Source organism: Buteo buteo, chromosome 15 (genome assembly GCF_964188355.1).
Source record: "Buteo buteo chromosome 15, bButBut1.hap1.1, whole genome shotgun sequence".
In the NCBI taxonomy this organism is placed as follows: domain Eukaryota; kingdom Metazoa; phylum Chordata; class Aves; order Accipitriformes; family Accipitridae; genus Buteo; species Buteo buteo.
In genome coordinates this window covers 24,940,772-24,957,214 of record NC_134185.1, presented here as the reverse complement: position 1 = coordinate 24,957,214, position 16,443 = coordinate 24,940,772, and the positions used below count along the sequence as shown (strand labels likewise).

At 36.8% G+C, this 16,443-nt stretch overlaps 1 protein-coding gene across 1 annotated transcript in view; it reads right to left on the bottom strand.

The window, feature by feature from the left end:
• REV3L (REV3 like, DNA directed polymerase zeta catalytic subunit) overlaps positions 1-16,443 on the bottom strand; it is a 127,042-nt gene that overhangs the window by 66,244 nt on the left and 44,355 nt on the right. Inside the window, exons 2-5 of the mRNA XM_075046782.1 lie at positions 11,814-12,003; positions 8,826-8,900; positions 7,211-7,371; positions 2,747-2,843 (exon numbers count right to left, since the gene is read on the bottom strand). Of these exons, the coding sequence (XP_074902883.1) occupies positions 2,747-2,843; positions 7,211-7,371; positions 8,826-8,900; positions 11,814-12,003 (523 nt within the window). The remainder of the gene's footprint in view (positions 1-2,746; positions 2,844-7,210; positions 7,372-8,825; positions 8,901-11,813; positions 12,004-16,443) is intronic.

Genomic DNA, 16,443 nt, shown 5'->3' with positions numbered 1-16,443 from the left:
GTGAAATATAGTAACTAAAAATTTTTTGCTAAACAGTTCACAAAACAGGTAAACTTCTGAACTTGAACTCAAGAAGACTGGATAACGAAGTGAGGGGACTGTGTGGGTATTGCACATGAAACTAGAAATCAATATAGCTGTTGATATAGCTATACACAGAAACCAAATGTTAAGGAAAGACAAAAATAAAGGAAGAAGGGCAGCTTTACAGATATCAAGTCATGCTATAGTCAGCAAGAATAAAAACAGCAAGGAAAAAAATCTGAGTCTCAATCATTTCAGGGAATAGTTACAAGGGTTTCCTTGGATAGATCTCTCATATACTATCTGGGTCAGATTTACCCTCAGCAAGGTTGATCATGACAATTACAGGTCCATTAAATGACCCTAGATGCAAATTTTCAGAATTTTAAAGGAAATAAAGTAGGAAGGTGATCTGAAAGTGAGACAAACTGCAGTATGGGTTTGATTACAAGAACACTGTTTTAAGATGATGCCTCCCATAAATAATCCAGGAGAAATTACAACAGGCAATTAATTTTGTGTAGATACAGAACAGAGTAAAATCAGGAATGGAAAAGAGTTTAGGTTTGTTACTTTGCAGTGGCATGTACATCCAAGAGCATGTGGAAGACAGCCATGCTAGAACACCTTTAATAAAATAATTCATTTTCTAGACAAAGGAATGTTTGACACAGTATCAAATGGGAAACAATTTCAGTTGTAGGAGATGTAAATTAGTTCCTAAATTATTAAAGCATTTTAAGAGCTGGCTAAAGGTGAAAATCCTATTGGTTATATAAAAAAGACTGAGGGTTGATACAAAATTCGTAGAACTGAATATAGACCAGTTTCTGGGACTGAGTTTACTTCACATCTCATTAATATTGTTGGCAGGAAATGCAGGAGTGTACTAATGAAATATGCTGATAAGGCAAGCTGGTAGACATACTGCATACATAACCAGATCATAGTATCATAAAACGAAAGCAGTATAACTTAGAAGTAGAATAATAGAAACGGGATGAAATTTAAAAATGGGATGCAAGACCCTGTATGAACTTACAAGGGAATCCAAATGGAAGATTATCACTTGGAATAAAAGGAAGAGGAGAAACATCTTGTACTAATAAATCCTAAAATGTTTATAAGCCAAAGTGGCATGGTGAATGAGACTGTAAAGCATATCAGGGAGAGAACTACCCGTATCATTGCATATGGCGCTAGAGAGAATTTGTTTGGTATACTATGTAGTATTCAGGCTTTATGTTCAAGAAAGAAGTTCCTACTGGCAAAAGTACAGAGGATGAATGCTAGGGAAATGGACAGGCTTGGTAAATGCCCCATTACTGCTAACATTACACTGCTGGAACGTGTGAGAGAGTTGGAGAAGGACTGGCACAAGTGAGGTGCTGCACCCCTGGCTGTACACACAGAAGGGTGGAAGGAGGAGGAAAGAAGGCTTGTGGATACAGCCATGAAGATGAATGCCTGCAGAGAAGACACCCTTGGCTCCTGCTATGCTGTGCTCATCCCTCTCTGGGTTTGACAGCCAGGAAGTGTTACTTCGCTTTCTTTTTATCTGCCTTCCCCAGATCTGTGTAAAGCAGCATCAGATAATCCTGGTCTAACTTACGATCCATCCCCCAAGAGGTTAAGTAACTTGGCTTACATAAATGAGGCAAATAGAGTTTGAAATGGACTACGAATGAAGTATGCAGCCAAAAAGGAGAAGAAATAGCCCAAGAACAACTGGATATGAATTGACCCCAAGTAAAATCACAAGACAACCATCAAATGAATGTTGTTTCAAACCTCCTTAAAGTAGTAGTAGTAGAATCGGAAAAACAGATGCTACCTTGCACAAGCTCAAGTTTTTGCACACTAGAAAAATCTGAAGTATGGTTTAAGGCACTTACTTTCGACTGGGGAAGCAAAAGCTCCCGGTACATAACGCTAACTAAGCAGTGTGGCATATTGAACCTGATAAGCTATTCAGAGAAGAATGACAGGAATTACCCAAAGACTCAGAAGACTACTAGATGACAGAGCATTTACAGGATTTGTCAAGCATTAGAAAGTAGCTTAAAGAATGAACTTGCTACGGGTAAACTATAAAAATCGAGGTAGCACCAGATACTGTCTGTTTCTCTCCCCATCCCGACCCCAAAAAGACTGACACCCTAGATGTGTTCCTTTTCTTATAGAAGTAAAGCTATTACAATTACAAGCTGTAGACTAGGAAATGTCTAGAAAAAAGGAATAGCATGGGAGACAGACATGAAAATGCTAAGCTGAGATTCTTATGTAGCTACTCTTTGAAATGGACAAATTGGAATACTCTGACAGCACACTACTCATGTTAGTTAAGGGTGATTACAAAAACAGGATCTGTGAACTGATGTGTAAGTATTCTCTATAACTATCAAACTTGCTTAGCTTTTTATCAGAAGTCATTAGCTAGAAACATATATCTTCCAAAAAACAGGAAGTTGAATTTGCCATATATATTCCTACTGTTATCTCCCAGTTAGATTTTTACAACCGTATACCAGAAAGTGTCAGATGACCAGAATTATACAAGGAAACTAAATAACGATAGTCTGTGTACGTTAGCACTTTTTTTTTTTTTTAACATAGAAAACATATAAGGGTCCTTTAAATGAGAGACTGGAACCCTGTAGTATATACAAGTTGATGTACATAAGAAAATACAGCATACATAAAAAAATTTTGGCATGCTGACCTTGGTATTTCATCTTCTTCCCACTCAATGAAAGATGCACTGTTTGAATTTTCTGGCAAATGAATTCTATGACATTTACTTACACCTGATGTATCACCTAGAAAAAAAATAGAATGAGAAATGAATTCATTTATGCAACAATATTTTTTACACATATCATTATATAACTGCATTCATTATTTAATACTACCCAGTCCAAATGCTCCTAAAGAATAAATAGCACTGCCTATCATCTTCAAAAAGTAACTATGCTATCATTTAAATGATTTGACTTTCTTTCTAACATGTAGATACATATAAAAAGAAAAAATGTATTTTCAACACAGACATTATTAGAATTACACTTGCTGTGTTCTAGTCAGATCATAACCTAAATTCAATCTTTTCCTATTTGTGCAAGTTTCAAAGTAAATCATACAGAGTCTGATATAAACTTCAGAATTCTCAAGTGTCTGGGTCCTCAGGTCAGATCCCAGTGGAAATGACAAGCCAAAGAAAACACTAAATTCTACTTCACACTTTTCCTCTTTCTTATAACTGAAAGAGAATATACAATATATTCCAGATGCAGTGGCAGTAGCAGTAAGTAGAAACCTGCAATGAAAGCAGATGTTGTCTGACCTACAAATAAAGAAAACACCGTGTAAGTTTGCTCAGAGGTCTCAGCGTAAGGATGTGTGCTCCAAAGTAATGCTAGAGAAGTCCCCTCTGAAGATTTACTGCCTCCCTTGTGGTCTCCTCCTGAACCTTCACTCTTCAGAGGAAGGAGTGACAATATACACAGGGTGTGGTACAAGAAAGAAAAAAGCCCAGGAATGAAGTTGCGGGGGGAGGCGGAATGGGAGAAGACCTTGAAAATTACTCAGTCTCTCACTTCTGTGAAAGACCAGCTTGAATCTTGAATTTTCTCAGCTATGTTGGTGTCACATACTAGCAGGTTTCTTTGTATTAAATCTGACTTTCAGCAATAGCAAACACTTTGCATTTGTTAAAGGTACACTAATTGAACAATTCAATTGTCAGAGGCCTTCAATAAATAAATATTTATTAGAGCATGTATTTTTATTCTATAATTTTAAAGTAGATCTCATAACAGAGTCTTGCCAATGTGAATTCCACTACTTGGAATAGCAGGGATAGGGGTATCTCACGTAGCAAAAAGCTCTGAATAATTTAGTTACTACAGAATCAATTGGGAAACACCATGCCAAAGTGCCTGAGAAGCTACAAACAGAAGCAACTGAAATCCAGCAGGCTTAATTAAAAATGTTCCAGAACAATCTTACTGCACTCAGACTAGTTCCTGCAAACCTTGCCCCTACATCAGACTCCTGAACACACTGACATGGCACACAGACACTAAACTCACACAGGAAACGTGGCACTCAAGTGTGGTGAAAAGCAGGGGCTAGCTCACATTCAGCCACACCTGCACTAAGATGGTCTATCCACCGCGATGCCTAAGCAGGTGATTCCAGAAAGACAACACAAAATATCTGATCCTGTTTGCACAGACCCAGCTCAAACCTAGTGTAGCTTAGTGTCTGTGGTGTTCAAAAGTGACAACTTGCCCCTGGGCAGAGCTGGTCCAGGAAGACATACAGCCATGTTTTTACTGTGTGGCATATCAGCTAATTCTCTGTATTAAAATGCAAGCTGACTATGCATGGACACATCTCTTGTTATTTTTCATCTGCATTTTTCTGTTCTGAGTTGATGAAATGGGACTGAACATCTGTATATTTTAAAGGAAAATACATCACAGTAGCTATGCAAGTTTATAGGCCAACTGGTAAAACATATACTATTATTTCTAAAAATCATATGCATTTCAAATACCACACTAGAGCAGTTTCAGTGCATTACTCCCTTTCTTATTCCCTATGAACGCTACTTTCAAATACTTCTAAAAATCGAGGCTCAAATTCTGAAGATACAGATACAGGAAAGATACAGATACAGGAAAGATACAGATACAGGAAAGATACAGATACAGGAAAGATACAGATACAGGAAAGATACAGATACAGGAAAGATACAGATACAGGAAAGATACAGATACAGGAAAGATACAGATACAGGAAAGATACAGATACAGGAAAGATACAGATACAGGAAAGATACAGATACAGGAAAGATACAGATACAGGAAAGATACAGATACAGGAAAGATACAGATACAGGAAAGATACAGATACAGGAAAAGTTACTTATAGGGATAGAGATTTAAGGACACTCAATATTCCCCTTTTCTTGACATGAAGATCTTTAAAGACAGAAGTAGAGACACATCAAGGTCTTTCAGACTCATATTACAGAAGAAGATTCGACTACTGAAAATAAATGTTTTGTAATAGTTTTAGTGGCATGTGGTGCACACATGAATTTGCAGTCTTCTTCCTCACCATCCATAAAGAGAAGAACCCAAAAAACCAAACTCCTGCATCTTCTGGATACAGGCTGATGAAGGCAGAATATTCTTGCTACTACAAATTTGCCTGCTAATCTCTCTCAGCCTTCAAAACAGTCTACTTATCTCAGTGAGAAAAATACCACTGGAAACAGGCTCCTGAGGCTGCTTACTTATATTTAGGAACAGATCTATTATTGAATTTTCTATTCCTTGCCAGACCGATTTTTATATCGTCATCTGCAAGGGAAGAAAAATAAGTGTTTGCTGCACATCTTTAGGCAAAGGCTTTTACTACCATCTAAGAAACAATGTTCAGCCTGGCCTGCACGGCACAAACTACACTTGACTAAAATGAATGCAAACCCCCAAGACAAGAAGCTGTGGAACAGGTAGGTAAGCGTGTCAGTCACAAGCAGATGCTGTACCTTCTACACCACTCCAACAGGTCTGAGCTTAGAAAGGATGGCGCTTCTCAGGGCTGCTGTGCAAGGACTGGCCTCTTGACAGCACTGCTTCTACAAGGTTGTGCCAGGGACAAAACATTTGTTGCCCAGCTGCTATGCTAGGAGTAGTAGATAGTGATCCTGCACCTGGGGACTGCAACAGACTGAGGCAGGCTACTTATACGTGTGATGTGGAGCCAAGCAAAACGGTATGAATCTTGCTGGGAGCACTGCTGCCATTATCTGATCAAGCCAGGACAAGGTAGTCTGTCATTTTCTTGCTTTTATCCTATTGGATTCTCCCCTACCAGAATAGAGTCCACTGGTCTCAGCCCATGCTCCTCTTTCACTCTCTTCCTCCCATTCAAGACCTAGGTCTCTCCATCCTTAAATAAATGATGAAGGAGAATATAAATAGCTTATGTCTTTCATCTATCATCTGAAAGAGAGAGGGAAAAGAGCTATGGAAAAAGAATGGGAGCAACTATTCGATACAATCACATTGCATGTCTCCAGAAGGCCGCTTTGGATGTTTGGAAGACTAAAGCTACCTGACTATACTTCCTCAGGACTGAAGGTCCTCTGTCTGTGGCTAAGCTTTTGTCTTCCTACAGTTTTGACTGCAACAAAAAGTGTGGCCTATTGTTGAGTATGAAAAGAATATTTTTCTTTATATGAGAATCAGTTATGAAACCTCATGCACTAATCTACTGTCTGAATATACATGCATAAAAATAATGGGACAAAATTAAAGTCAGCATGATTCTTACTTGCTGTTTTTACAGAAAGATACTTTACTATTCTTTTCAACTCTTGTGTTAGCTGTAGGAACAATTATGATTTAAGTAAACAATACTTATTTTTCGAAATGTTAAGTACCAAAGACATTATGGTTTTCGTACTGTTATCTTCCCTTTATACTGAAGCATTTAGATAACATTATGGATGTTCTTGCCTAACTTCATTTTTATTTAAGTGTGTACATTCAAAATGCCAAACTAATTTTTTTAAAATGAAAATTTAAAATACCTCCTCTGCTCAGATATTTATATTTCAAATTTCACCTCAGAGCAAATGACCTTAGTACAAACACGAGCATTTTAATAAAAACATTATTTGTCAGCAGAGCATAATCATTAGCCATAATTTTGTAAAGACACTACTGCAGCAAAAAAATTAATTATAATTGATATAGGGATCAAAAACATATAAAAAAATTAAAATAAAAGTATTAGTATGCTATCTTTCACCTAAATTCTTCAACTAAATATCAACTATTTTTAATCTTCTAACTTGAAAAGACGTGTAGCCATCTTGTGAAAATGGTCACTGCTGTACTGCTGACAGAACACACGTTTCTTGATATGTAGCATCTCATTTCAGCAAGCAGACTCCTCCTCAGTCCCAATACACAGGCACAAAAAGGAAAAATAGAAAGCTACACACAGACTTTGTTTTGACACAGAAAGCAAGCTATAGGGAAACAACACGTGATACCCATTCAGCCATGAACTACAGCAAAAGTCTGACAGCTAGTGACATTTTGTTCAAAACAGTAGCTTTTAGCCTTCAAAACAATTATTTGGTCTTAAGAAATAAACACCTTACTTTTTCTCCTTGCCTTTCTGAATTTGACAGCAGCCAGGTTTATTAAATTCATTCCATATAAGTTGTAGTCTATAAAGAGTTGAAGGAGGTAGGGAATATGGGCTTCATGAGGCTGGTAAGATTTGTTCATTATGGCTCCACCTTGCAGAAGCTCACATACTCTAAAATTAAAGACAAATTAGGACAGAAACCAAAAAATCATTCCAGTACAACAATACCTATATTTGATTTTATTGAAATACAAAATACTTAAACTTCTTAAATTTTGCCTTAGTTTTATTTTTAACTTCAGAATTTTGTTTTCACAATAACAGACCCACAAAAATGATCTCTGCTAATAATGATTCAATATTCGGGTGTTAATTACAAAGGAGCTGTGAATCCTCCAGCTTAAAAAAAAAAAAAAAATCTCTGAAAAAACAGCATACCATGTACTATTCCTGCATGATCCAAAGCCACTACAGTCCATGGAAATCCTTGTACAGAAAAACTGTGGCAGCTGTATGCCTACACATCAGTAATAACTTTGAAAGTCTCTCTAGTTCTCCTTGACACATATATGAAGATATCCTGTACGGTTTTAAAGTTACATACTGTATACACAGAAGCAGTATTTTAACAACTTCCTAGAAGTATGATAAATCTGTTCTTTTAAACATCTACATACTAAAAAAATAACTGGAGGTATTTGGATAATTATAAATTGGTGCAATAAATTTATCTCAAAGTAACAGTATATATCTAAATCAAAGAAAAGCAGTAAGCATTTCTAAATGCAACAAATTAGGTTCAAAAAATAACATTTTATACAGAAAAATTAAAGAAATCATTTAAGTGAAGTGTCAGTCCTTCCTTATTCCGATAGGAGTAATTCAAACATGAGAAGCTCCAAAGTTCGAAACAACTGTAACGTCATATATGCATATAGATTAAAGACATGAATTTAAAATCATGCAAAATTTTACTAGCCTACAACAAAAACCAGACAATCCTATCTTATGATCACATATTAGATCTTTAAAAAACCAGTTACAATAGGTAATACTACACACTCAAGGGATTTTCAGTTTATGCTTGAGAAATAATTCCTCCTTACTTATTCCTGAGCTTACTGCAACTATTGTGACAGTAAGACTGAGATCAACCGTGCTTTCATCTAACAGAACATTACTCTATTGAGAAACAGAGAAACTGTCTAATAACAAAAACTATCCAGTTTTCCAAGTATATTTTAAATTTAATAATTGGGGCTGGAATTTAAAAACTTAAAAACTACCAAAATCTACTTCATAACATACGAACAAGTACATTGTTTTCCTTCAGAGTTACAAGAAAAGTAACCTGATGCAAATTTATTCAAGTGTTCAAGAATTACAGTTTATACAAGACAACTAAACACAAGTATACTTTGGTCTTGCTTTCCTAATGTGCTACTACTTTAAGAGGATTATTGGTGTGCTTAAAATTAGCAATTTTCTTATGTGTTTTGAAAAGTTTGGACAATAGTTTTGTTGCTTTTATTTGGCTAAGATGTAGGTGAATCCTGCTTCAAAATTTACTTTTTAATTCAAGTTATAAGGAAATAAGCCACAACTTTGTATCACCACATCCTTACCTTTTTACCATTGCAGGATTGTAAAGATAAATCTTCATAAACTGTCTCTCCTTTTCATGGTAACCATAAAAAGGCCTGGAGAGGAAGAAGTAAAAGCAAGAAGCTAGCCAGTTATGCTGTGGCATTTATTCAACCACATTTTACTATAACGAGTATTAAAATGCAGGGGAGAAAAATTAGAAGATAAACTGCATATCCAGGAGAATGAAAATTCCCATGTGTCAGGCCAAAGGGGACCACTAAGTTACTATATAAAGATAAAAAGAATAGGCCCTATGCATGTCAAAGTATCTAAAAAAAAGAGAAAATTAGAAGACACTTCTGGCTTAACATTGTTTCTCACTTTCCCCTCATGGCATACCATCACAATAGTACTTTTAATAAATTTACTAGTGCTGGACTGCTTCAAAAACAGTGTTCAGCCTTTTTGATAAATGCTGTAACAAAGTCCTCAAGGACATCAATTCTGCAGATCAGGTGTAAATGAGTAAATACTGGCTGTGTAATACAAATAACTGAACAATGAGAACCACTTAAAAGAGTGAACAGCTGCCCCTTTTCGGTGATTACTAATCATCTCATGCACTAAATGAGGCATGAATCCTGAAGAAAATAGGATTTGAGAATGCAATTAAAGAATACATAGCATAATGAATATGTCAAGACTAAACTGAGGTTGAACAGGCAGCATTAATTCTGGTATTACTTGAGTGAATTACTGACTTTTCAGCATCTAGAATTCTAATCTAATCTAACACGCTTGTAGAACAGCATGTTAAGGGAAGAGGCCATAATTCAACACATCAGGTGAATGCAAGAAGTCTACAGTTTGTGGTAATCACAACCAAAGTCAACAGAAATTCACGATAGCATACATGTAAATGTTACCTCTACAAAATAAAATAAAATCTCTTCATCAAAAATATTATTAAAAAAATGCAACTGGGATGCTTACCAGCTAAGTCAAAATGAAGTTCAGAAGTAAGAGTGATTTCAGTCCTAAATTAAATGCAAACTCAGCAGGACTGCACAACTACAGCATTAATACTGCTATCCTTAATATGGTTAAATGTGTACACATTTAATATCACCAAAAGCTAGACTGAACTGTTTAAAAAAAAAAAGTTATGATGTTAAAACTGAGCTAAGTTGAAACAACAAACTTAAAGCTGTTAAGCTGAAAAGGAGGAGATCAGATCTTGTATAATGAATCAATCTCTTTCTCATAGAGATAGTATAAACCTAGTGACGGGTTATAAACATTGAGTTATAATGACTCAATGTGCTGTACGCATGCAAATTAAAAGCTACTTTAAAAAAAACCTCAGCACTTGCATGGCAAGTGATCCATACTCACATTGACAAGGCAGCAGGGAAAGCAAGATTTACAACACTTCCAAGGTTAGCTATGAACACCTACTTTAACTTCACAATGCACAAGAACAGCATATTTTGCCTCTTTTGTATTCCTGGCTCTCCACTATGTTTGGAAGTTAATACAACAAAAATCTTGTATTACATAACAATCTTCCTGCTAATGCAGAAGAGAAGAGATGACAATCTCCAAGATTTAAAGAAAAATACAGGTTTCTCACCACAGAGACACTATAGTATCTATAAGCAGAATCTGACTCAGGTCAGAACAGAAGAAAACAAATTTGTGTGACTACATAAGCATGTCTATCTCCCAGGTAAAGATGAAGATGTATTACAGTTTCTGTTAGGTGCCTCCCATTAGCCTCTTACGCAAGCAAACAAAATACATGAAACACTTTTCTATACTTCTTTGAGGCAATGAGCATCTGACTTTCAGTAATGACCGTTTTGAAGCTCTAAGGCAAGAAAGGTGAAAAAGAGGCAGGTTCTCCTACTCTCCATCTGTTGTTTTCTCACTGATTTGATGAAAGACTGTCTTCGAACAGTCTACTCTGCGCAGCTTTCACTGTTGAGATGAAGAGCTATACTACAATTCACATAGCTCTCACAGAAGGAACAAAAATAGATTTGGTGTGTTACCTTCTTTGTTACTACAAAAACACATCAGAAAGTTCTGATTAAAAATGAAAAGAAGTTATTGCAGCCACTTTACTAGCAGCATCTGGAAGATACCACTAAAACTGGCTGGGAACAGAAAGATTATCTTCCTAAACTTAACAGTCAGAAAGAACATATTGCAAAAGTGCATGAAAAAAAGATAAGTAAAAGATAGTGCTGCACAGTACTGAAATTAGCATTTACATTGTTTTGAAGATGAAAAATTCAATGCATGTGTAGAGTGTGTTCCTCCAGGACAGCTTCCTATTATTCAGTATGATCTGACATTATTTTTCAGTCCTTGGTTATGCAAGTTAAATAAAAATTGATTAAGAAAGTCCTTAAAATGTTAATGTGCAATAATAGCATATAGTTCCAGCAGCAGTAGAAAGCTACACCAAATAAAACAGAACAGTCAGCTTGTCAGAAGTAAATTAATGTTTAAGAGCCTCCACTTCATGGCCTGTGCTGCTGGGAGAATCAGATGGATAAACATGACCTGACAGTCTCTGTGATACGCTTCCTAAAGGGGCCATCTTAGACAAACAAAGAAAAGGAGGCCTAGAGTCAGGGTCCTGCAAGACATGCCTGGTCACAGGGAACCTAGAATAACCCAGACATGTAGAAAATGCTGGCTGGAAAGTACTGCTGTAATAGCAGAGACAGAAAAAGCTAAAAGGAACAGATTTGGATAAATGATAGATACTGGGATCCAAGTTTAGGAAAAAATGGTTGTGTCAAGCATTTGGGGGAAAACCTGTTGATTATGTTAAAGTCAAAGCAAGTGAGAAGAGTTATTTAGTAGTTGTACAGGCCTGTATGAAGACACACATGGGGGAAAAGAAAAAGGAAAAGCACTGCAGTTACCCAAGTCCATAGTAAGTGCTTCTATGTAGTACAACTGCAAAAATATTTAAAAACAAATAAGCAAAAATGCTAACAGGTCATACTTACATTCCAGATACTAATGACACTTTGAAAACATGTTGAATAGTAGAAGACGGATTGCCTAAAGCAACATTAAGTGCTCTGTCAATGCTGAACGCCACTTGACGAAGATAGTATTCTGGATGCTGTCCAAAACCATCATATGGTACATAGAGGTAAGGAAAGATACCATGTAAGTGGAGACAAGTCTTCTGACCTAAAAAGAAAAGATAAACATTTGTTTTCTAATGGCTACATTTTTTTCTTCTTTTAATTAGTCCCCAAGTTTGCATTTTTTCAGGTTATTTTCAGGTTCTACAGACGGGATAAATTTATGAAACAAGTTCAGGTGTATTTCAAACAAAAGATACCAGCTTAGAGCAGTTCTCACATTTGATTCATAGACAAAACCAATACAGAACAGATGTGGTTACATGACATACACAGGATTACACTTATGTAACAGCTGAATTTGCCACTAACAATTTTCTTTGTACTAATAACACAACACTTCTCTGAGAATAATTTTGCATACTGAGTCAGTGTTGGATGGTTAATGGTTTCTAAGCCTCTGTGTAAATTTTGCAGTTCTTCCCATTCCTCACCGGAATAAGCACACAACCTCTCATAAATTAAAAAGAACATCCAGAGCATCTATGAGGCCATTCAATATTCTAGTTAAGGCCTAAGTTGGGATATGGAAAAAAACCAGGCGATTTTCAGCTTTTTAAATCTGTGGATCCCTGAGAGGTCTCTACTGCATATGTAGACCTCTAGCATTGTAACAACACACTTCTCAGCATTGGCTTTCATGAGTCTGCGATAACAGCTGAATGAAAGAACACACCATGAAAACCATTGTGCTAGACGAGAGCTTGAGCTTCTGCTTCAGACAAGGCAGTACAGTGATGTGGACCAGGATCTTCCAAACATACCGTGTGTTTTGTGGGGCTAGTCTCAACTGTAACGCGTGTTCTTTGTTCTTTCCTCACCACAATACAAGAGAGCATGTATTCACTGCTGAAACTAACATCAGATCCTGCTCGCCACCCTTCCAGCCCCCAAAATCATTCATGACTTCTCACTGGTCAATGAAAAAGTTTCACAGAAAAATACTATATAAGCACATGTTGCTGATTAACCCCCACCACACCGTAATGATATGCAAAATACATCATCTTGCATTTTGTTTGGACTAACTCCCTGCATGAAGATAGCAAAACAGTATCTAAAGGCAGTGCTTTCATCAACTAGGAGATAAATATTACAGGTAAAGAAGCAGCACAACCTCACCGGTCCACAAGACCAATGAAAAAACTTCCAAAAGTCCATTGTTTCAAACCGAGATTATTTCTCAGCAGGTGGACCTTGCCTGAACATTCACACCCATATCAGTGCACCATTGGTCATCCAGTGAAGACAGCTCTAACTCCATTAAAGAGCAGGAAGAACAGAGCTTCAGAATCCAGACTGCCTGCAAGTTTTTACACCTCTGAAATGCATGCCTCCAAATACCAAAAACAGCATAGCATTTTTTTTACTGGAGGTCAGATGTATTGTTCTTTCTTCAAATATTTATCAGACCTTCACATAATGTTTAGAAGTGAAAGAAATTGCTTAAAGGATGGTAGTACAAGTCCAACTTCCATGGCAACTTTTATTCTTCCTATAAGTCACCCCCATCAAGTCTTTCTCTTCAGCAGTGTTTAAATACAACATATATAGACATTCATAATGTTGAGGTCATCATCTACGATGAATTCTGAGCACGCTTTTAAACAATTTCAGAAGAAAAAATTTCTTATTTATGTATTATGTATTTCAAATAATAATACACTAAGAAAAAGAGAAAACTAAAGAAAGAGAAACTGTGAACTAGAGGTTTTTTTCTAATGGCAAAATAAAGGACAGTAACAGCTTTATATGGCAGGAAAACCTCTGCCCCCTAACGTGGGAGAAGTAATTTATTAGTAGCATGTGAACTGAGAGAGTATTGATCTGTGAAGTGGTAGCAGACCATTTATTTTCTGTACCAGAGTCACCAACAAATCTGAGTGTTTACTCATGGTTGTACTTAGGACTGATTTTGAAATAAAGGATTCCCCCTCCCCCTGCCGATATAATTAACAGAAAATTAATAGTAGTTACCACCTAACTCAGGGAAATCTTATAAGATATACACACTGAGCTGCTTTTCATTGTTGATTCTGCCAAGAAAGCAAACAAGCCACTGCTGATCTAAGACTTCTACTAGGCCAGCAGCTGTCGAGTTACACAGGTTTATACAGCTACTCACTTTGATCCTTGTTAGTATTGCCTCATTTACCATGATATTTGGTTATATTGCTATTTTTATTTACAATCCACATTACTACAAGTCTTACCCTGGTAGCATTAAGAACAGAGTCATTTGCTTCCACTGTTTAAGTAAAAGCGTCATTTTGCATCAAACATCATGGTGTTGAGTCTGAAGCCCAGACTCCAGTAATAGCAACCATGGTTTGCACTAAGCCATTACAAATTCTAGTGCATTCTTTCCAATAGAGTCACAAGGAGAAAACAGATCTACCCACTGAGGATCTCGGGTCACACAGACTCATCAATTAACATAAATTAAAAACTTGGCTTGGGATAAGGTTAAGAAGTTTTATGCTTTAAATGCATCAATCTTATATTTCTGTTTCTTTTCAGAGATATAGACAGAAGCAAATTTGTACCACTAGAACAGCAGTGACTGCTACAGTGACCACTTACAGTGACCAACAGTTGTTATTTTTACATCTATTCATCAGTTTCTTTATATCTGTAGAATCAATGGAACTGGTGCTCGACAGCAGATTCTGCAGAAAAGCCATACAGTTTATATGATTGCTCTCCTCAGAATTTCCCAATGCAAAACTGGATGCCTGGAACTGATTCCCCGAGTTTTCAGATGGGACAGGCCACTAAAATGTTTCATGCTGTGGCCTCATCATGGACCTACTGCACACGTGCATCACAACCATTCTGTACAAAAGCCATACGCATGATGTCTCTATTAACAAAATGAACATAATGTGTACATAAATGCTAGGACTGGTGGTGATCACGGGTTATCAGCCAGGAGGAGGCTGCTGCACCAACAATTTCTCTGGCCCATGCTCTCTTAAAGAATCGGGTCTGCACTGGTTGAATTATCTGCAGGTCACAGATCGAGCATCCCAGTATATGACAAGTGGGCTGCTGAGTAAACACACAGAATTCTAGAAGTAAAGCTGAGGCTTATTCACAAGTCTTTTTCAGGCACTGAATGAAGTGGTGAATGAAGGAACACAAAAAGTGCTGCTGTAACATAGAAAAGAAGCAATACATAAAACCTTGAGATATTATGAGACAGTCAACTAGCAAACCGGCCATTTTCTCTAAAAAGAAGAAACTGCAAACAAAATGCCAATATAGATGAATAGCCAGAATAATAATGAATCAATACTCCAAAAATAATATAAACGCAACATTTTCAGACAGTACAGAAACCCATACTTAGAAAAGCAAGTGGCATAAACGTTACTGAAGTATTAAAACCAAATATAGCATTTTGCATACTTGAAAGCCATATGAGAGAGATTAAGAAAGCCAGCCTGCTATTTTTTTGAAGATGGTTGCCATATACATTACTATTAGGAACAAGTACCAAGCATAATCCTTGAGCTACTGTATCATGTAAAATATTAGAAGAAAAATCTGCAGCAACTCTTAAGACAGAAAACTTCAATATAATTAGAAGAGAACTGGAACCAGTATGATAAAGGAATGCAAAGTTGCTCAACAACTACTCAAGACATCTTCTGACCACCAGAATGCTAAGCCATACAGGATGATCTAGTATGGATAAAACCGAGATGCAATCTATACAGAATCACAGAGTGGTTGAGGTTGGAAGGGACCTCTGGAGTTCATCTGGTCCACCCCCCCCACCCAAGCATATGAACACCTAATTTCACTGTACAACAAGCTAGAGAACCTGAGAATTATTATTCAAGTGTCCTCAGAGAAGTGCTTTTTCACCATTTGAAAAAATGGATCTTTTTTTTTTAACTTCTAAATATTTCCTTCTGCGGAGATCAAATTGGACAAATTTCTGTACAAAAGAAAAATGTGAAAATTATTCATGAGGGACCTTACTGTATTGTCCAGTTCAGGAATAAATTCTGCAAACAAGTTAGACAAGGAGCACCTAAGCGCATGGAAATCTGTCTATATATTCGAGGAGAAGACTACATCCAGAACAGGTGGACTTCTGTCATTCCATACATACACTGACTATCAATACTGAGGTCAAGGCACCCCAAGAAACCCCACACTAGGTTCTAGGATCTGCTCTACCTACCAATAGCCAAACCCAATGTTTCCACATCAGACTGACCTAATCACAAGGCTACAGGCAAAGCTCTACAGACCTGAATTTCTACCACCACAGACAGGAATGCAAGATTTCTACAGTAAGAATAAGAGGCTGACTCCACAGCTCAGGGGCGTTTCAGCCTCAGTATTGGTTATGCATTAGATAGGATGATTCTAAAATACAAAATCCCTGCATCTGAGATTTCTAATAATGAATGAGAGCACATCCTACAGTTGTGATACAGTTTTTACTAACTTTTTATAAATTACACTCAAA